This window comes from Thalassophryne amazonica, chromosome 11, assembly GCF_902500255.1.
Source record: "Thalassophryne amazonica chromosome 11, fThaAma1.1, whole genome shotgun sequence".
Classification (NCBI taxonomy): Eukaryota; Metazoa; Chordata; class Actinopteri; order Batrachoidiformes; family Batrachoididae; genus Thalassophryne; species Thalassophryne amazonica.
In genome coordinates, this window is record NC_047113.1 from 62,541,131 (window position 1) to 62,563,791 (window position 22,661).

Sequence of the window (22,661 nt, forward strand, 5' to 3'; positions counted from 1 at the left end):
GGAAAGTAATGCGCTGTGAATATTTTCTGGATGCACCATCGCTAACAAGATACTCACAATTATGTTTCCACTAAAGTGTTGAACCCGGGTCTGAAAATTACTGCAAACTATTATTACGAGACAATCTCATTTTGTGTGCACACAGCCACAAAACAAGGGCTTAACTTGACACATCATACTTGTAACTTCCACATCTTCATTGTCTGTGAAAATGTAATCCAAAAGAAATGCAGCCAGCTCAGAACGCAGGGCATCCGATGGCAAGTAGACCAGCGTTTGTATGGCGGGTTCAGAGCGGACCGAACTCACGCTGTACAACAACAGCAAGTCACACAGCAGTTCAAATGCCTGTCAACAGAAAAACACACAATCACTGAATTTAAGGCCCGGTCACACGGCACTTACCGAAGGGCAACGAAGCCAGACGAAACAGGAAATCTGGACTTTCGTGATGGCATCGTTTAACCTTCGCACAGCTTCGTTCCTGCAGCTGGCGCTTCATCAGGATTTTTAAACTGTCGAAAAATTTGAACGAATGCTACCGAAAACCTCAATTTATCTGTATTTCGTTTTGCTGTCATTCTTAACGATTTATCGTTTGCTTAGCTTTTGTAACGTTAGCGTTTAGTTCCACTTTGTTTGATGCTGAATGTTTTCATACAGAGCAAAAGCCAGTTTTGAGCGCTGCTGCGTTCATGAACCATCGGAAATTACAGGGCAAACAGCCTGTTTGTGTGGATTTTCTTTTATTTGGATGGGGGGGGGGGGTCAACATTACCGGGCTCAGGCACCTTATACAGGGCAGAATTAATCTTTTGTGTGGCTACAATTAATTATTTTCCCAAAAATAAAATGAAAACCACGCTCCTGCCACAAGCAACTGCTGAATATGAAACAACAAAAAAGTTGTGTAATTTCTGACGGTACTTGAACACAGCAGCAGCAATTGCCTCCTGCGTGCGCGTAATATTTTTATTAAATATAACAATATGAGTGTAGGAATGACAATCCAGCCCTTCTGTACATGTGGAAACAGGTAGATGACTCAGATGATTATATAAGAGTTCTGGAAGGCAGAATTCACGTGGATCAGCTCCACCTGGTGGAATTAACTGCACATGGGAAGTCAATGCATGGCGTTCACACGGACTGATCAATTTACTGCTCTGATATATTTAGTCATCTTTACACTTATTTTTAATCCCCCCCTTTGACAGTTTGTTATAAATCAATATACATGGCTTAGTATCGCAATACAGGGATACAGCAGCCTTTTTTGTTTTTCTTTTGTAAAAAGGAGGCACCTTATGAATGTTAAGCCAGCACTTCAGTTTTTTTTTATATTTTAATTGGAGCAAGATGGAGCGCGCAGCACATCGTTAGACTGAACCAGACAGTGAGGATTCTGATGATGAAGGAGATGATCCCTATGTTGTTCTGGACGAGCAACAAGAGCAGGTGGATCCACCAATGTGCGTACAGATCTCCACAGTGGGTCGGATCGCGTGCTTCTCTTTGCAGCTTCTGCAGGACTCAGGTGCTATAGAGCTCCATCCCAGCGCTGAGTCCTGGAATGCAGAGCAGGATGCAGGCACACACTGCTCCAGCAGTGGCTCCAGGCATGTTTCGTTTAAAGCGTGGAGATTAACGTTAGCTTTGGTTTTGTTTTGTTCCTCTTTCGTTCCTTTTGCGGTCTCGATTCTCAAGCTATTCGGTGATGAGAAATATCAAAAGCTCATTCATATACCTTTTCTCGACGATTTTTGATTGTTTTACTTTTTTCCCTCCATTCAGAAATCGTCGTATGCCGTGTGACCGGGCCATTACCAATTTTTAAATTCATTCAGCTCACTTTAGACCTCTGATGTGGAACATGACCGAAGCTGATCTTCAGCCTCCATGTCTCAGAATCAAACAGTTCATAACTGCTGATGATCAATACTGCACTGCTATGTATGGGGCAGTAATAAGGTCTTACCTGATCTCTGATCTCAGACTGGCTCACCGACAAACATGTCTGACAAAGTCTGCAGAACAGACGCACCTCCTTTTTCAGATGCTTCAGTTCAGCCTGGAAGAGAGTAGTTTATGCAACTAATGCCAACATAGAGAGAGGTTCAACACTGATTATGTTCCTCCAGTACTAATGAGGTCAGTTTATGAAAACTATGAATCAGAAAAGAACACAGAAGTACTAAATAATAAAAAAAAACTGCACAGCATGGCCTCGATTCACCCTAATTAAATAAAAACAATGCTTTCTCAACAAAAACCTGAGGTTTTGAACTGAGGACATACTGTTGTTTTTAATCCAAACTGGGAGATTTCTAGGTCCATCTGGAGAGATCTCTGTGGGCTCCAACCCTTGCTCCACATCAAAACAGAACTCAGAGTTCATCAAAGGAGCCCTTGCTTGTTTATCAATTACATTTTGGTCATGATGAATTACATGACATTATAATTGCTTCACGTCAGAATCTGAACTTCCCCAGACCCGGAGAACCACCTTTTATGGCCTCACACCAAGGCCAGAACCTCTCCAGACACTGCAAGAGCTCTTCCACGATAAGACGTGGCCATAAAACTTTGAGCCTTGACAACCAGCTATTATCTCTAGGTCTAAGTGAAGAAAAAGACCTTTTGTTTAAATGCAGGAGAACCGTATTTCCTTTTATTCATATATAAAAAAAAACTTCTGTGTTTGTATTGATTAATCAAACAAAATGCTTTGCATATAATCATTCTATTTTATTGACATACAGTAGTGTTCAGAATAATAGTAGTGCTATGTGACTAAAAAGATTAATCCAGGTCTTGAGTATATTTCTTATTGTTACATGGGAAACAAGGTACCAGTAGATTCAGTAGATTCTCACAAATCCAACAAGACCAAGCATTCATGATATGCACACTGTTAAGGCTATGAAATTGGGCTATTAGTAAAAAAGTAGAAAAGGGGGTGTTCACAATAATAGTAGCATCTGCTGTTGACGCTACAAACTCAAAACTATTATGCTCAAACTGCTTTTTAGCAATCCTGTGAATCACTAAACTAGTATTTAGTTGTATAACGACAGTTTTTCATGATTTCTTCACATCTGCGAGGCATTAATGTTGTTGGTTTGGAACCAAGATTTTGCTCATTTACTAGTGTGCTTGGGGTCATTGTCTTGTTGAAACATCCATTTCAAGGGCATGTCCTCTTCAGCATAAGGCAACATGACCTCTTCAAGTATTTTGACATATCCAAACTGATCCATGATACCTGGTATGCGATATATAGGCCCAACACCATAGTAGGAGAAACATGCCCATATCATGATGCTTGCACCACCATGCTTCACTGTCTTCACTGTGAACTGTGGCTTGAATTCAGAGTTTGGGGATCGTCTCACAAACTGTCTGTGGCCCTTGGACCCAAAAAGAACAATTTTACTCTCATCAGTCCACAAAATATTCCTCCATTTCTCTTTAGGCCAGTTGATGTGTTCTTTGGCAAACTGTAACCTCTTCTGCACGTCTTATTTAACAGAGGGACTTTGTGGGGGATTCTTGCAAATAAATTAGCTTCACACAGGCGTCTTCTGTCACAGCACATACAGGTAACGCCAGACTGTCTTTGATCATCCTGGAGCTGATCAATGGGTGAGCCTTTCCCATTCTGGTTATTCTTCTATCCATTTTGATGGTTGTTTTCCGTTTTCTTCCACGCGTCTTTTTTTTGTCCATTTTAAAGCATTGGAGACCATTTCAGATGAACAGCCTATAATTTTTTGCACCTGCGTATAAGTTTTCCCCTCTCCAATCAACTTTTTAATCAAACTATGCTGTTCTTCTGAACAATGTCTTGAACGTTTCCTCAGGCTTTCAAAGAGAAAAGCATGTTCAACAGATGCTGGCTTCATCCTTACATAGGGGACACCTGATTCACACCTGTTTGTTCCACAGAACTGACGAACTCACTGACTGAATGCCACACTATTATTGTGAACACCCCCTTTTCTACTTTTTCTTTTATTAATAGCCCAATTTCCTAGCCGTAAGAGTGTGCATATCATGAATGCTTGGTCTTGTTGGATTTGTGAGAATCTACTGAATATACTGGTACCTTGTTTCCCATGTAACAATAAGAACTATACTCAAAACCTGGATTAATCTTTTTAGTCACATACCACTACTATTATCTGAACACTACTGTATGTTTGCAAGTGTTTGTCAGAAGAAAACTACAGAAATGCAATCCATTTCCCATGATTCTTGTGCTCATAGTCAAATTTCAACAAGACCCCTGATGGGCTGTCACCTTCACTGAACAGCAGATAACTGTAACAACTGTTCATTTCTGGAAACAAGCACCAAAATTGGCACTTTTATTCTGAACACTACTGTATGTTCCTTGTAACTGATGTGTGTTTAAGTGTGATCTCTCTGCATTATCAATATGTTGATGGTGAAATACTCTGTTTTAACCAAATGGTGTGCTTAAGTGACTATTAATGTGTATCCATTCGAGTGTCTTAGAACAAATAGTATGCCAAAATAGTTAATGTGTTTAAATAATTGAATTTTTGTCTGCCTTTCTGAGCACATGAAGTTTCTGTAAAGTTACGTACACACCCTCAGTGGGTGGAGTTTAATGACATAAGTCCCATTTAAAAGTTTAGAACAGAGTTTCTTCTGTTATTCTGAGAGCTCTCCTGCAAGCCTTTTTTTTCCTCTTCCTTTCTTCAAATGCTTAATTTTAATTTTGGGTCAACAAGGCCCCATGCTGAGCTAAGCTAAGCTACCACATGGCATTCATTAATTCGTTGTTCATTTTGATAACTTTTAAAAAATTTAACTTTAATAAATTGACGTTTTTAAGGTGGGTCAAGTCTTTTGAATTTTTAAGAGAGCTTCCAAGCTGAACTTTTCAAAACAATAGTGAATTTATAGAAAAGCGACTTTCTTTTTCTGTAATTGTACGCTGCTCTTGGGCTATGTGAAACCTGGCTTAAACCTACAGCTGTCCTCCCCTTAAATGAGGTCCGCCCACCAGCATATACATTTACTCACGTCTCTTGTGGTGCAAAGCAAGGCGGGGGTGTTGCTCTTATTTATAAATCTAGGTTTAGCTTATTAGCTGTTGGGGGTTACAAATATCACTCATTTGAGCATCTGATTCTCCGCTCTGCTCAGGATATTACACACTGCCAAGGTCAGAAGAATAAAAATCAGTCATATTACTTTGTCACTGTATATAGGCCTCCTGGCCCATATTCTGAATTCTTAGATGAATTTGGTGCATTCATCTCTAACTTGTCAACTAGTGTAGATAACATTCTGATCATTGGTAACTTTAACATTCATATAAATAAGCCTTCTGATCCCCTCTGCAAATCATTTATGGAAATTGTGGATGCATTAGGATTTCGGCAATGCATTCGGGATTTGACGCACATTAGTGGAAAGACCCTGGATCTGGTTCTCGCACGTGGTACTGCTGTCACGAATATTGACATCATGCCTCTTACATCAGTGGTGTCTGATCACTCACTTAAGTTTCCAGTTTCGCTGCCGTGTTTAGTGGAACAACAACCTTATATATCTTTACGGCGATGCATCAACTCCTCAACTAAGACTAAACTCGAAGCTAGACTGCCTGATGTCTTAGCTTCACATGTGACAAACACCCAGTCAGTAGACAGACTTGTGGATAGTTTAAACTCAGTGCTCAAAACTACATTCGACATGATTGCACCACCTGTGTTAAAACCGTACTCCCCCAAATCACAGTCACCTTGGTTCAATGATTATCTGCGTGACCTCAAGCATAAAGCAAGAGGTCTAGAACAGAAATGGCGTCGTTCAAAATTAGAAGTATTTCACCTTGCGTGGCATGATGCTATCTTAGACTATAAGCATGCATTATTGGCTACAAAGCAGACTTACTACTCTGATTTGATCAACAAAAACAAGCATAACTTAAAGTTCTTGTTCGACACAGTGGCAACACTTTTGCATGGACAACCACCTGTAGTTCGCTCTCCTTTTACAGCACAAGATTTCCTGGATTACTTTGGGAAGAAAATAGAAGACATCAGGTTAAACATATCCTGGCATGCCTTAATCCAGACACTACACCGTGCTACTGATGTGGGCACCACTACTGAGGTATTACCTAGATTTACAGAATTTGACAGTATCTCACTAGGTAACAGTAACACTACCTCTAACCTTAGTGACATGAAATTTGGGGTTCCACAGGGGTCTGTCTTACGCCCCCTGCTTTTCTCCCTTTATATAGCACCCCTTGGGCACATATTGCGGCGTTTTGGGATTACCTTTCACTGCTATGCAGACGATACTCAGTTATACGAGGTCTGTGAGAAAAGTATCGGACCTTTTTATTTTTTCAAAAACTATATGGATTTGAATCATGTGCGATTACATCAGCCAACCTTGAACCCTTGTGCGCATGCGTGAGTTTTTTCACGCCTGTCGGTTGAGTCATTCGCCTGTGGGCAGGCTTTGAGTGAGCACTGGTCCACCCCTCCCGTCAGAATTCCTTTGTCTGAGAACTTGCTGAGAGACTGCCACTTTCCTTGATCAAAATTTTTTCAGAAACTGTGAGACATATCCAAGTAGACACCATTCAAGAAATTCATATGGTTTTCGGTGAAAATTTTAACGGCTGATGAGAGATTAAGGAGTGTAGCCCTCTAAAACAAAGAAAACTCACTTCAAACTGTTAAGTAAAAACACAGTATGGACTATGGGGAGTCTGGGGGATCTCCCACAGATTTTTTTTTTTAAAAGAGCAAGTCAAATTTTGTATATTCTGGTGAATTTTACTGAGTATGAAGCCTACTGAAACAAAAGTCACTTCTGTGAAGTAAAAACACAGTATGGACTATGGGGAGTCTGGGGGATCTCCCACAGATTTTTTTTTTAAAAGAGCAAGTCAAATTTTGTATATTCTGGTGAATTTTAATGGGTATGAAGTCCTCTGAAACAAAGAAAACTATCAAGTAAAAATTCTGTTCTGTAGTATTTTGATTTGTTCTAATCCGGTGAATGCACCAAAAGGGTGCTGTGCCGCTGGCTGTACAGTCAATAAAATACAAAATTAGGGCCTAAAACAACTGATAACGTTGTTCTGCTGTGCACAAAGTAACACTGTCACCAGTTTTGAAAACGCATGCGCGCTGAGAAACTCAAAACTGGCTTATTCACATTTAATCTGTAAAATGCTCTCACTCATAAAACAAACTAGGGCTGTAACTAATGATTATTTTAGTAATCGATTAATCTTTTTTGTTGTTTGTTTTTTTTTTTACTTACATGTGAGTTTTGCCATTATTTCTTGGAGTTATTAAAAGGCCTTTATCACGCAACATCAACATTTGAGCTTGTAATAAAGTTATGATGTTATATTCTCGTCAAAAACATACCTCGAGTAATGTTTTGTTTTATTTTGCACATACATACATCACCGACACACCACGGAGATTTCCATCAGGTTTCATCCGATTATGAGCATTTTTAGATGCCTACAGCAACTATCTCAACCACTGACAACATATTACAGCAAGAGTCCACAAAAGTATTTTAAAGGCCTGACTAAAGTGTAATATGTGATCTTTAATAAGTTATTTTCATGAAAAAAGACAAATGTGCAGTTTACTGCATTTTATTTTTTTCTTGTGTAAAAACACAGCTTAGATGTGGTTTGACCGAAACAAATTGTCATTAAATTTAAATAAAACAGGGATGAAGTGGAGTCACTAGATGTTCACAGTTAACAGTTATTTATTTCTATATTTATTTATTCATGTTCATTGTTAGTTGGTTTTACCTTTTCTGTTGTGTTTTGTTTATCAGGTTCTTTTTGTCTGTTTCTCTAAAATTGTATTGTAGCAATATTAGTTATTATTACTTTTGTTGTTGTTGCTATTATATAGCGGTACAGTTGTATATAATTCTCATTTTACATTACTTAGTCCACATTTCATTTTACCTTATGTTTATATTAGTTGTGCATATACTCTGAATAATTTACAGTTAAATTTCACTATCTTTTATTTGGCTAAAAATTACTTGCACCACAGAAAGCACCTTGTTGGAGTTGCACTCAAATCTCATTGTAATGCAAATTACAATGACAATAAAGGCGATTCTGATTCTTCTGATTATTATTATTAATATATAAATAAAATAAATAAATAAATTACAATTCGTAATACATTTGACTCTTTTACAACACTAAGCCATTATTTATTATACAGAAAACATGCACACAAACTGTGCTGAGATGCGAACAGCTTAATGCTAACTTTAACATTGAAAACGCCATAGACATGCTAACACATTAGCATCGGTCCCGTTTTTAAATTATAAAATACATCTAGCAACTGTTTAAAAAGACCATAACAGGTCGTTTTAATATAAAAAGGTAAATATTATTCACAGACATATGCTCTTTAGGGTTTTAGCGGGGGAAAATTAAGATAAAGCGACAAACTATCGAAGCAGAGTTGGATCATTGCTTCATTGGTTCAAAGCAAAGCCACGCCTCACTCTACTTGGGGAGTGTCTGCCAATGTTCCCACGAAAACAGGGAGGAGAAGGACCGTGGCTCATGGCAAGCAGTAAACAGAGCGGAGAGGAAGGAAAATTCACACAGTCCCTTCCTCCGCAGTCCACGCTGACATTGCTGCTGCTTTGATTAGCGCAGAATGGGATGTTGCTTTGACAGTGAGAGTATCATATTTCGGCCCTAAAACACGCATGACACCACGTGCGCACACGTATGTGTGGTTTAAATTTTCCAAATGACGGAAATCCGTTGTGGTGACGGAGAACTTTAACCCATGGTCTAGGCCAATCTAATTCAATTTGAGAGTTTAACAATACTTTCATTATTTTTGGTGCTCTCCGTGAGGCCAATAACACATTGCGAGGCTTAACTACTCATTCACGACATTAAATTGGTGCCTCGGTGTGAGATGCAATTCATTCCAAATAATTAATGTAATTTCGTTTCAGTTTATTTTTGGTACGCCTGTGTGAGATTTAGAATTTCACTACATATATTTATTGGTGCCCTGTTGCGAGGCATGTAAATTCACTATATATTTATTTGTGCGCCCGTGTGAGGCGAATTTAGCAATTCGCTATAGAACGATAAATCATGACTCCATAACAGTCTGTGGATAGTATGAAAAATGCAAATAAAGACAGATCACTGATTTGTGAAACCTGAATTATATTAAATTGAAAACAGCAAAACACAAAGACATAAAACCCAACTTTTTTTTTTTGTTAACATACACATTCATTCTAAAAGTGATGCCTGCAAAAGTTTTCCAAACAAAATTGCAAACAACACTGACAGTCGCAAAATTTCTACTGTCAATTTTCATGTTAATGTCACTTAAAAAATATCTGGGGACTCTAAATACTAATTAATCCTGTTTTTATTTATTTTTTTTGCAGTGCTTTATTTTACAAATCTTTAATGTGTGTTCTTTGTTGTAATGATTGATGAATTATTTATTGTAATGGATGGACAAACATACAAACCTTGAGTTAGGCATGGGGGGGGTAGCCCGTTTACAATGTGTTCTGACTAAGAGAAATGTGAAATCGAATGAAGTCATGTTTTGAGCTTTCTTGGGCACTAGCATATAAGAGTGTTACTTTATAAAAAATGAAAATGTGTCAGAACTAATTTGACTCTTTCGGTTGTTAAAAAAAAAGAAGGAAAAAAGCACCTCAGTTGGTGTGGAGTTGATCACATTCACTTTAACCCACATGAGGTGGAAACCTGCACACTTCAGGGCAGATACGATGAGCTGAAATCACACAAAGCAAAAGCAAACCAGTTAAACAGAGTTTGTTCTCCAAAGTCTTTCCCTACTATATGCAGTCGAAGAAAATGACAGTCAAATTCTTTACCAACATCTGTAAATTTCCTAAGAATAATTTTAACATTTACATTATTGTGTAAATATACTTTTGAATGAAACCTGAACAACCAGACGCAACATATATAGCAGTGTGTAAACCATAATTTACACACTGCTGAAGTTTTTTTTCCTGGCAGTTGAGGTTCTCTTCACAAATCAAAAGCACAATGCGTAAATTTTCTTAAAAGGGGTGTTATTTTGATTAAGTTTTTCTTCAGGAACCTCGCAATTCAGGAACCTACTGTATTTTGAGTCACTTTTACTGTTATTATCATCAAAGGGCCATAGTTTCCCCAAACTTCCTTGAGGACAAATTGTGAACAGTGCTTAGATGAAACAAAGACAACTATCAATGAAAATCTATAAAGAACTGAAAGAAAAAGGAGCATTTTGGGTGAATTTCACTGTTAAGAGACGACATTTTCTCCAAAATGTCTTGAGGATGAATTATGACCACTGCTTAGATGCAGCAAACAAATCCAACTGAATACATTTTTAAATAAACAACTTTTTCTGCCATCAGATATCAGCGCTCATCACCCTGTCTCCAAAGAAGAACCCGGACACCAGGTCAAACAAATCTTACCATGCAGTCGGTGCTCAGATTATACAGTTGTGTTCAAAATAATAGCAAAGTGTTTAAAAAAGTGAGTAAGTCCCTTCGGCTGCTCCCTTGTTTGCACTCGGGGTCACCACAGCGAATCTAAGGTGGATCTGCATGTTGAATTGGCATAGGTTTTACACCGGATGCCCTTCCTGACGCAACTCCACATTACATGGAGAAATGTGGCAGGGGTGGGATTTGAACCCAGAACCTTCTGCACTGAAACCAAGTGCATTAACCACTTTGCCACGACCCCTGCTCTGTTTAAAAAGTGAGTAAATCTCAAATTTTTTTATTTCCATATGCATTTTGAACACTGTACATTCTATTCCAAATCAAAACATGAAGAAAAATTAATCAAATGTGTTATGACTTTACAGAAAGTGAAAAAAAGGTAATTTTAGGCTGTTCATAAAAATAACAGTGTACATTTGTCTTTACAAACTCAAACATTTACTGTATAAGATGAAAAATGCTTGACGTTTTAGATTTTGTGAATTACTGAATATTTTGTTGTATGACCACTGTTTCTGAGAACGGTTTTACATCTGTGTTGCATTGAGTTGACCAATTTCTGGACCTGTGGGCAGGTATTCCAAGATGACTTGGTTTTGCTTCAAAAACAGCATTTGTTATGTCACCCCACAAATTTTCCATTGGATTAAGGTCCCGGGATTGTGCTGAGAACTCCATAACATTAATCTTGTTGGCCTGGAACCAAGATGCTGCTCACTTGCTGGTGTCTTTGGGGTTGTTTTGTTGAAAACACCCATTTCAAGGGCATTTCCTCTTCAGCATAAGGCAACATGACCTCAAGTATTTTGATGTAGACAAACTGATCTATGATCCCTGGTATGCAATAAATAGGCCCAACACCACAGTATGAGATAAAATCCCCAGATCATGATGCTTCCTCCACCATGCTTCACTGTCTTCACAGTGTACTGTGGCTTGAATTCAGTTTCTGGGGGTCATCTGATCAACTGTCTATGGCCCCTAGACCCAAAAATAATAACCTTGCTTTCAACAGTCCACAAAATGTTGCGCCATTTCTCTTTAAGCCAGTTTGGCAAATTGTAACCTCTTCAGCACATTTTTCCACAATGGGACTTTGCGGGGGGCTTCTTACCCATAGCTTGGCTTCACATGGGCATCTTCTATTTGTTACACTACTCACAGGTAACTTTAGACCATGTGTGATCACGCTGGAGCTGATCACTGGCTGAGTCTTTACCATTCTAGCTATTCTTCGATCCATTCAAATGGGGTTTTCCTGTTTTCTTCCACGTTGTTCTGGTTTTGGTTGCCATTTTAAAGCATTTAAGGTCATTTTAGCTGAGCAGCCCATCATTTTCTGCATTTTATGTTTTTCCCCTCTCCAGTCAAAGCATGCTGTTCTTCTGAACAATGTCTGGAATAACCCATTTACTTAGATTTTCAGAGAGAAATGCACAACAACATTTGCTGCCTTCATCCTTAAATAAGGGGTCACCTGTAAGGGTGTAACAAGGGTCACAGAAAGAAAATTGCAGACACTGCTATTTTGTTGAATGGCCTGCTATTCTGTTTTCTTCACTTTCTGTTAAGTAAAAACAAACTTGATCATTTATTTCTTCATGTTTTGATTTCAAATAGGATGTGTATTCTTCCCAATTAGGGTTGGGTATCGAGAACCGGTTCCTTTCGAGTATTGTTAAGAAATGATTCGATCCACCGACATCAATAATCTTTCTGCTTAACAATTCCCTTATTGGTCCTTCAGAGTGGCCGTTGTTTTTGGGGGTGTTTGTCAGGAAAATGCTAATTTCTCTACATTGATTACAGACCCGCTGCAGGGTCTGTAATCAACTTTTCTGCAGCGCGGAACCAATCGAAGCAGTGATTCGCATTCGCTGATTCATTGTTTTATTTCGCTTTATCTTAATTTTTACCCGCTAAAACCCTAAAGAGCATATGTCTGTGAGTAATATTTACCTTTTTTATGTTAAACCGACCTGTTATGGTCTTCTGAAACAAGTTGATAGATGTATTTTATAACTTAAAAACGGGACCCATACTAACATATTAGCATGTCTATGGTGTTTCAATGTTAAAGTTAGCATTAAGCTGTTCGCATCTCAGCAGGTTGTGTGTGCATTTGTTTTCTGTATAATAATGGCTCAGCGTTCGTTGTCGTAAGTCAAATTGTATTTTTTTCATTTATTTTTATTCATATATTAATAATAATAGCAACAACAACAATAATAGTAATAATAACTCATAATAACTAATAATGATACAATACAATTTTAGAGAAAGAGACAAAAAGAACCTGATGAAACAAAACAACAGAAAAGATAAACAACTAACAATGAAAATAAATAAATACATATAGAAATAAATAACTTTCTTGTGAACACCTAGTGATGCTTACACCTCCACTTCATCCGTTTTATTTAAGTTTAATGACAATTTGTTTCGGTCAAACCATATTTTCAATTTGTTAGTTTCTTCAGTGATTTCCTCCAGAACTATCTGCAAAGCTAGAAAATTGCTGCATCTGAGTAAGGGCAGAATACTACTGCAATGAATCTGAATAAGGAAAGGTGGTGTTTTTTCACCAAAATGGTTGCTGCACTCACTGCAGTTTATTGTCTGGAATAGTCACAGATTGCATTTCATAGTTTCTAGAATTCAAACATTTTCGTGCGGGTGGTGTTGGGGGTAATTTTGGGTTTCAGCTTTTTTTTGTTTTTCACCACTTTCATCCCTGAATATGTCAATCTTGAGTCACTTTTGTGCAGATTAAAGTTACTAAGTGGGACTTCTGTCTTGTTGCGAGAAAGAATTGAGAATCGTCCTCCGTTCTGTTCACACAGTTCCAAATGCTGTGCAGCTCTCTGCCGAGTCAAGTTAGAACGATAGAGTCTAGTCGGAATTAATAAATTCAAAGCAAAATGCCATTTAAATCAAATAACACCTCTTTCCAAACGTAATGCAAACTGCAATCAATCAAAACGTTTTTTCCTTCCAAAACGAGACGTCCTGCAGCTGGCTGAGCTCAGCTCAGAGGTATGGCGAGACATTCAGGCCAAAATGTCAAAGGAAATGCTTTTAACAAAAACTACAGATTTTATTTCTGTCCAGAGATCAAGGATCCAGTGACCAATTTAAAATGTTGTTGACATGGAAAACCTGTAAAGCCTACTTTTAGTACACAGAAAATTCACAAGAGGTATCAATAAGGGAATCGATAAGGAATCAGATCGATAAGCGGAATCGATAATGGCATCGATAATAATATCTTATCAATACCCATCCCTATTCCCAATGCATTTGTGTGTATGGAAATAAAAGCTATTATAAGGATTTTGAGCTTTACTCACTTTTTTGATGATGATTATTGTCATTACACTTAGAAGTGCAATGAAATTATCTTCACACCCAATTATCTCAGACAAAATACAACAATTAATCCACAATTATTACTAGTTGAATGTAGTAATGGCACACATCAGAATTAAAACAACCACACATATACAACTGATATTGTTTAAATGTGTGCTAAACTTTGGAGCAGTCCGTCATCCGAATTGAGGAAAAATGAGTTTAGGCTGCAGCATAACCCCACACAGCCAGGCTTGGGGGGCGGGGTGGGGGTGCAGCAGCTTGTGCTGAGCGGCCTCCTGGGAGGGGCAGAACGGAGGCCAGGGTGGGGGGTAGGGACAGAAACATGGGGGGGGGGGTGCCATGTGTGCAAATTAGTTTGTATCAGTCTGTCCGTGTGTGCATAAAGTCTGGAGTTGCGTTGACAACAGCAGGGGGTAAGGGAAGGCAGATAAGAGGGGAGCTGAATGCTTCACCAAGGCCGTTGAAATCTTTCTGGAGGAAAACAAACGTTTTGACTTTCGGTAGCTGATAAGGCTGCCATGTTTTGGGTTAGGCAGAGAGACAGAAATTCCATTTGCGGCTCCTCTGACCGTGGAAATCCAATTTATGAATATTCTTTGGTCTCCAACACCTTCCTTTTCAAGGCAGATATTTGCTCCGAGATGTTTTCCGACTAGCTTCTGAGTTCAAAAGTTAACGCAGTCTGAGATTCTACCGCCTTGCCCACTTCATTAATTATTGCAGACAGTTGTGGGGTTGTGGTTCTCGTAGCAGCCGTCTTGCCAATTTTCCGGTAGGTCAGGGCAGCACATAACCCAATGAGCCCCAGCCGTCCTACCATATAAATCTTCAACATCTTCCATGGAGAGTGGTGCCAAGCACATAAGGCGCCACTTCTCCCAGGCATCGAGAACATTGCCCGCAAGATAGGTTCCATCTGGGCACGCAGGGTCCCCCAGCCCTGATTTCCTTTTTGAAAAATGGTGTCAATAGCATTGAGAGACCAAATATAGCTTGAAGAATTCAGAGTCTGGTGAAGTTGGGACTTCAGTGCATCAATGACCCTTTTTTATTAGCCTCTGCCTAAAGTTCAGGTCCACAGGGATTGGGATAGAACATAAATTAACTGGTAAATTTGAATGTTTGCTTTTCAATTCAGCCACAAATGTCTGGCACGTGGCACACTACCTCAGTCTGCTTTAAATCTCATCAAGCTCCAGTGTTCTCTTCATAAAAATCAAGAAGGGGAACACTCACTCCTGACCTGAATAATTGACCAAAATCTCAGAAATTCTCCCACAGGAGTGGGTTATTCAGTAATTTATGGCTTTGAGAACACTGCACATTTATTTAAACATCAAACTACGAGGGCTGTCAAAGTATAGGTCCTTTTTATTTTTTTCAAAAACTATATGGATTTCATTCATATGTTTTTACTTCAGACATGCTTGAACCCTCGTGCGCATACGTGAGTTTATCCACGCCTGCCGGTGACGTCATTCGCCTGTGAGCACTCCTTGTGGGAGGAGTCGTCCAGCCCCTCGTCGGAATTCCTTTGTCTGAGAAGTTGCTGAGAGACTGGCGCTTTGTTTGATCAAAATTTTTTCTAAACCTGTAAGGCACATCGAAGTGGACACGGTTCGAAAAATTAAGCTGGTTTTCGGTGAAAATTTTAACTGCTGATGAGAGATTTTGAGGTGATACTGTCGCTTTAAGGACTTCCCACGGTGCGAGACGTCGCGCAGCACTTCCAGGCGCTGTCGTCAGCCTGTTTCAAGCTGAAAACCTCCACATTTTAGGCTCTATTGATCCAGGACGTCGTGAGAGAACAGAGAAGTTTCAGAAGAAGTCAGTTTCAGCATTTTATCCGGATATTCCACTGTTAAAGGAGATTTTTTTAATGAAAGTCGTGCGGACGGGTCCACGCGTCGGGACGCAGCCGGCGCGGTGCGGCGGCACAGGAAAAACACCTCCGTGTTGATAACCATTTGTAAAATCCAGGCGGCTTTTGATGGCTTTCAGTGGAGTAAGTATATGAGAAACTGTTTAACAGCTGGACATGTTCCAACTTGTCCTTAAGGCTTCCAACAGAGGTGTTTTTCCTGTGGTGGAGCGTCGCAGCGGCTGCGAGCCGACGCTGCAATCCGTCCGCACGTCTTTCATTAAAAAAATCTCCTTTAACAGTGGAATATCCGGATAAAATGCTGAAACCGACTTCTTCTGAAACTTCTCTGTTCTCTCACGGCGTCCTGGATCAATAGAGCCTGAAATGTGGAGGTTTTCAGATTGAAACAGGCTGACGACGGCGCCTGAGAGTGCTGCGCGACGTCTCGCACCGTGGGAAGTCCTTAAAGCGACAGTATCACCTCAAAATCTCTCAGCCGTTAAAATTTTCACCGAAAACCAGCTTATTTTTTCGAACCGTGTCCACTTCAATGTGCCTCAGGTTTAGAAAAAATTTTGATCAAACAAAGCGCCAGTCTCTCAGCAACTTCTCAGACAAAGGCATTCCGACGAGGGGCTGGACGACTCCTCCCACAAGGAGTGCTCACAGGCGAATGACGTCACCGACAGGCGTGGAAAAACTCACGCATGCGCACAAGGGTTCAAGCATGTCTGACGTAAAAACATATGAATGAAATCCATATAGTTTTTGAAAAAAATAAAAAGGACCTATACTTTGACAGACCTCGTATGTGGGTTCATCACAAACCTCTTTGTTGAGGTCCCCAGAGTCTGTGCCACTCTTCAGCAGCTCAAGACACGGCTCAAACAGCTTCCACCGCGTCACGTCTTTAGCACTGCAACACACACGATTAAATTATATTTCAAGGAACACAGCAGTGACTAACACTGATTGTGTAACCTCAACATAAACTTGATAAAAAAAATCTCCATTGGGAATGCAAATTTTGTTTCCACAAAGGATGTGTCCTCACAGGTGACCGTGGGAATAGTTTTGCATGCCTAGTACATGCATTGTTAAGGCACTTTGAAACTTGCACGAATTTGATCCCTGCACTGCCGCGCAATTTGTTGCACCAATGCGTCCCCGCTTGCCCCGCTGTATGATGCTGTAATGCAGAGGAAGCCTTTTCTGCGTACACGCCACAAACAGTCACTTGAGGTACAGTGAGGAAAATAAGTATTTGAACACCCTGTGGTTTTGCAAGTTCCACTTAGAAATCATGGAGGGGTCTGAAATTTTCATCTTAGGTGCATGTCCACTGTGAGAGACAATCTAAAAAGAAAAATCCGGAAATCACAATGTATGATTTTTTAATAATTTATTTGCATATTACTGCTGCAAATAAGTATTTGAACACCTACCAACCAGCAAGAATTCTGGCTCACACAGACCTGTTAATTTTTCTTTAAGAAGCCCTCTTATTCTGCACTCTTTACCTGTATTAATTGCACCTGTTTGAACTTGTTACCTGTATAAAAGACACCTGTTCACACACTCAATCACACTCCAACCTGTCCACCATAGCCAAGACCAAAGAGCTGTCTAAGGACACCAGAGACAAAACTGTAGACCTGCACAAGGCTGGGATGGACTACAGGACAACAGGCAAGCCGCTTGGTAGAAGACAACAACTGTTATGATTATTTATTAGAAAGTGGAAAAAACAAGATGACTGTCAATCTCCCTCGGTCTGGGATTCCACGCAAGAGCTCACTTTGTGGGGTAAGGATGATTCTGAGAAAGCTCAGAACTACACAGGAGGACCTGGTCAATGACCTGAAGAGAGCTGGGACCACAGTCACAAAGATTACATTAGTAACACATGATGCTGTCATGGTTTAAAATCCTGCAGGGCAGCAAGGTCCCCCTGCTCAAGCCAGCACATGTCCAGGCCCTTTTGAAGTTCACCAGTGACCATCTGGATGATCTAGAGGAGGCATGGGAGAAGGTCATGTGGTCACATGAGAACAGACTAGAGCTTTTTGGAATCAACTCCACTTACCATGTTTAGAGTATGAGAACAACCCCACGAAAACCATCCCAACCATGAAGCATGGGGGTGGAAACATCATACTCTGGGGGTGCTCTTCTGCAAAGGGGACAGGACGACTGCACTGTATTGAAGGGAGGATGGATGGGGTCATGTATTGCGAGATTTTGGCAAACAACCTCCTTCCCTCAGTAAGAGCACTGAAGATGGGTCATGGCTGGGTCTTCCAGCATGACAATGACCCCAAACACACAGTCAGGGCAACTAAAGAGGGGCTCCGTAAGAAACATTTCAAGGTCCTGGAGTGGCCTGGCCAGTCTCCAGAAGATCTGTATGGAGGAGTGGACCAAAATCCCTGCTGCAGTGTGTGCAAACCTGGTCAAAAACTACAGGAAACGTTTGACCTCTGTAATTGCAAACAAAGGCTACTGTACCAAATATTAACAATGATTTTCACAGGTGTTCAAATACTTATTTGCAGCAGTAACATACAAATAAATTATTTAAAAATCATACATTGTGATTTCCGGATTTTTTTTAGATTACGTCTCTCACAGTGGACATGCACCTAAGATGAAAATTTCAGACCCCTCCATGATTTCTAAGTGGGAGAACTTGCAAAACCGCAGGGTGTTCAAATACTTATTTTCCTCACTGTATGCTAACGCACATTTGGAAAAGCCAGCTTCATTTTGGAATAAGGTGCTGTAGACTGATGAAACTAAAGTTGAGTTATTTGGACATAAAGAGCTGAAAAAGATCACAGCATTCCAATAAAAACATTTGCTACCTACAGTTAAAATTTGGAGGTGGTTCCATCATGCTGTGGGGCTGTGTGGCCAGTGCAGGTACTGGGAATCTTGTTAAAGTTGAGGGTCACATGGATTCCAGTCAATATCAGCAGATTCTTGAGAGCAATGTTCATGAATCAGTGAGAAAGTTGAAGTTGTGCCGGGGCTGGATCTTTCAACAAGACAACGACCCTAAACACTGCTCAAAATCTACTAAGGGATTCATGAAGAGGAACAAGTACAACGTTCTGGAATGGCCATCTCAGTCCCCAGACCTGAATATTATTAAAAATCTGTGGTGTGATTTTAAGCGGGTTGTCCATGCTCAGAAACCAACAAACCTGATGTTTTGTAAAGAAGAATGGTCCAAAATACCTTCAACCAGAATCCAGACTCTCACTGGAAGCTATAGGAAGCATTTAGAGGTCGTTATTTCTGCAAAAGGAGTATCTACTAAATATTGATGTATTTTTTTCTGTTGGGGTGCCCAAATGTATCCACCTGCCTCATTTTGTTTAAATAATTACTGCACACTTTCTGTAAAACCTATAAACTTCATTTCACTTCTCAAATATCACTGTTTGTCTGCTATATGATGAAATTGCTGATCCAAACAACCAATGATTTATAAAGGAAATCATTAGGGGTACCCACACTTTTGCATACAACTTTAGATGTAACATCCTGTCATAATTGTTCAGATGCCCTGCACGCAATGACACGCAGTGTCGTTGAACAGTGCACAATGTTCACAACTAGTTCACACAAGCACAAAATTAATGTGTGCCAGAATTAATGCAGCCGTGCACAGTTTACAACAGTTTACGATGGGTTTACTCATTGTGCGGGGATCAAATTTGCGCAAGTATCAAGGTGCCTTTACATTCACTCTACCCCAGACATCTGTGAGCAAGGAGCACACTGCACCACAGCGGCGCGTCACTTACCTGCTAAATGCTGAAATCCTTTTCAAGGCTGTAGCTGCACTGTAAATGCTATCTTCATCTGCGTTACCCTACACACACACACGTAGGAAATTTTACCTTAAACTGTAATATTCTGGTCGAACATACATACAGTTCATTCTACAAATATCTGGTGGTTGTTTTTCTCATTTCATTGACAAGTCAACAAATAAAGACTGGAGTTGATTTAAAGTGATACTGTACATTTCCATTGCAGTTCAGTTAAATCAACCAAAAAAAATGGAAAAAGTATGCCACAGTATATAAAACAAAGACTGCAACCGGAGTACACAAAAGGTGAAGGAACCCACCAACATTTTACCCATGACTCTGAAGGACGAGGAAGGAACTAAACCCACAATGTTGTTTCACCTCAACCCTTTGGAGAACAATACATATTCTGAGATACTAGCTAACAGAACCTGTGGGCATGAAGACATTAACTGCTACAACAATGACATCTGACCCCAGTGACCTTGATCTTCACCCAAATAATTGACTTCTGGATGAAACTCTGTAATCCACTGAAGTGTGCCACATTTGGTCCAAATCCAAATAGCGCCAAATCATCTAACCTTGCTAACCAAACCCCCCCCCCCCCCAAATCAAGCACACAGGTGAGGGGTAAAAAAAACAAAACTCTGTGGCATTTTTTGAGGACGATACCTCAAGCAGACCAGACTCAAAGGGGCGACCCTCTGCTTGGGCCATGCTACAGACATAAATTACAGAACGATTCACAGAACAATTCACGGACGAATATACAAGAAATGCTATTGGCACACAGAACGGGGATCGCAACATGAACACAACTCCCATCTCTGGATCGAGCTGCACCTTAAATAGAGAGAATAAACAGAATCAGGCATCAGAAAGACAAAAAAAAAAAACTGTATAATTTGCCAGCATTAAACAACAAGAAAACAGAGAAATACTAAGGTGATCGTCGGCCACAAGCCCTAAACTTCACTAAAAGACCCAGAATTTAGGTAAAGTTGAGGCCGCGGCTCGCTCCAATTACTAATAAATGAATTAAAAGAGTAAAAAGCGTAAAACAAAACTGTACCAGTATGCTAGCCATATGAAAGGGAAAATAAGTGTGTCTTAAGTCTGGACTTGAAAGTCTCCACAGAATCTGACTGTTTTATTGACGCAGGGAGATCATTCCACAGAACAGGGGCACGATAAGAGAAAGCTCTGTGACCCGCAGACTTCTTATTTACCTTAGGGACACAAAGTAGTCCTGCACCCTGAGAACGTAAAGCCCGGGCCGGTACGTAAGGTTTAATTAGGTCAGCTAGGTAGGGAGGTGCCAGTCCATGAATAATTTTATAGGTTAGTAGCAGAACCTTAAAATCTGATCTCACTGGGACAGGAAGCCAGTGAAGGGATGCTAAAATGGGTGTACGAGGTGTATTAGATAAGAAACCAACACTTTTATTTTTTTTTTAAACTATATGGATTTGAATGATGTGCGATTACATCAATCATGCTTGAACCCTCGTGCGCATGCGTGAGTTTCACGCGTGTCGGTGACGTCATTTCCCTGTGGGCAGGCCTTGAGTGAGATGTGGTCCAGCCCTCTCGGCTGAATTCCTTTGTTTCACATGCTGCTCGAGACAGCGTGCGTTGCTTTAGCAAAGTTTTTTCTGGACCTGTGAGGAATATCCGAGTGGACACTATTTCAGAAATGTAGCTGGTTTTCGGTGAAAAGTTTAACGGCTGATGAGAGATTATGGGGTGTTTGTCGCTGTAAGGACTTCCCACGGAGCGGGACGTCGCGCAGCGCTTCCAGGCGCCGTCGTTGGCCTGTTTCGAGCTGAAAACATCCTAATTTAAGGCTTAATTCACCCAGGACGTCGTGAGAGAACAGAGAAGATTCAGAAGAGGCCTTTATGTGGACATTCCACTGTTTAAGGACATTTTGTAATGAAAGACGTGCGCGCAAATTCGCCGAGTCGTTTCCGTGACGACTTGGCGAATCTGTGTGTGCCACGACAGGAAAAACACCTCCATGTTGAAAACCATTTGTAAAATTCAGGCGGCTTTTGATGGCTTTCAACAAGTGAGTAACTGAGAAATTGTTTAACAGCTTGGGCATGTTCCAACTTGCCCGTTAAGGTTTCCAACGGAGGTGTTTTCCCTGTCGCGGCCCCCTGCCGTCGGGTCCGGCCCGACATGCGACTCTGCCCGCACGTTCTTTCATTACAAAATGTCCGTTAACAATGGAATGTCTGAATAAACTCCTCATGCCGACTTCTTCTGAAAGTTCTCTGTTCTCTGACGACTTCCTGGGTCAACAGAGCCTGAAATGTGGAAGTTTTCAACTTGAAACAGCGAGACGCTGCCGCCTCAAAGCGCAGATCGCCGTCAGGCGCCGTGGGCCGTCCTTAAAGCGACACTACCAGACCAAAATCTCTCAGCTATTAAAATTTTTACCGAAAACCTGTTATGTGTCGGACGCAGTCGGAGCACCGACCCAGCGTTTGACATTAGGACCCAGCATAAAGGAAACAGAGCACGGTTCAAAGGATAACAGAATTTAATGACATAACAGTGAGTGCTCAATTAATAACAAATAAGTGCGCGGTCTGGTGAGGTGGAAAAACGGTGCGCTCCCAGCAGCACAAACGGTCCGGACCCAAGGACCCCGCCGACACCCCCCAGGTGGCCGCGACCAACCGAGTCTGTGAAAGAAGAAACCATAATGTGAGTCCACCACTCCACACACAGAGAGACCACTCAATGGTGTACATAATCAGCAAACACTTCCTGGCTTAATCACCAATCAGCTTCCCACCCTGCAGGCATGGAACACCCAGTTCAATTCTCCACTGCAGTGGAAGCTGATTAAACGACTAACATAACAGCTCAATATAATAAGGTGTGAGGGACACCACATCTACTGACTGTACTCATGTCACAAAACCTAAAGTACCTCAGGAAGTGTGCTGACGAGCGTGAGACCTCACCCCCTCCTCTTTCACAGACCATGGCATCAAACCTGGTACGGTCTCTGCGTC

The 22,661-nt window shown here is 40.6% G+C and overlaps 1 protein-coding gene across 1 annotated transcript in view; it reads right to left on the reverse strand.

Annotated features, from left to right (window-relative positions):
• The window catches only part of LOC117520673 (cohesin subunit SA-2), an 86,857-nt gene that overhangs the window by 19,829 nt on the left and 44,367 nt on the right, over positions 1-22,661 (reverse strand). The window contains exons 18-22 of the mRNA XM_034181974.1: positions 19,621-19,688; positions 16,637-16,724; positions 9,756-9,836; positions 1,979-2,071; positions 180-348 (exon numbers count right to left, since the gene is read on the reverse strand). Of these exons, the coding sequence (XP_034037865.1) occupies positions 180-348; positions 1,979-2,071; positions 9,756-9,836; positions 16,637-16,724; positions 19,621-19,688 (499 nt within the window). The remainder of the gene's footprint in view (positions 1-179; positions 349-1,978; positions 2,072-9,755; positions 9,837-16,636; positions 16,725-19,620; positions 19,689-22,661) is intronic.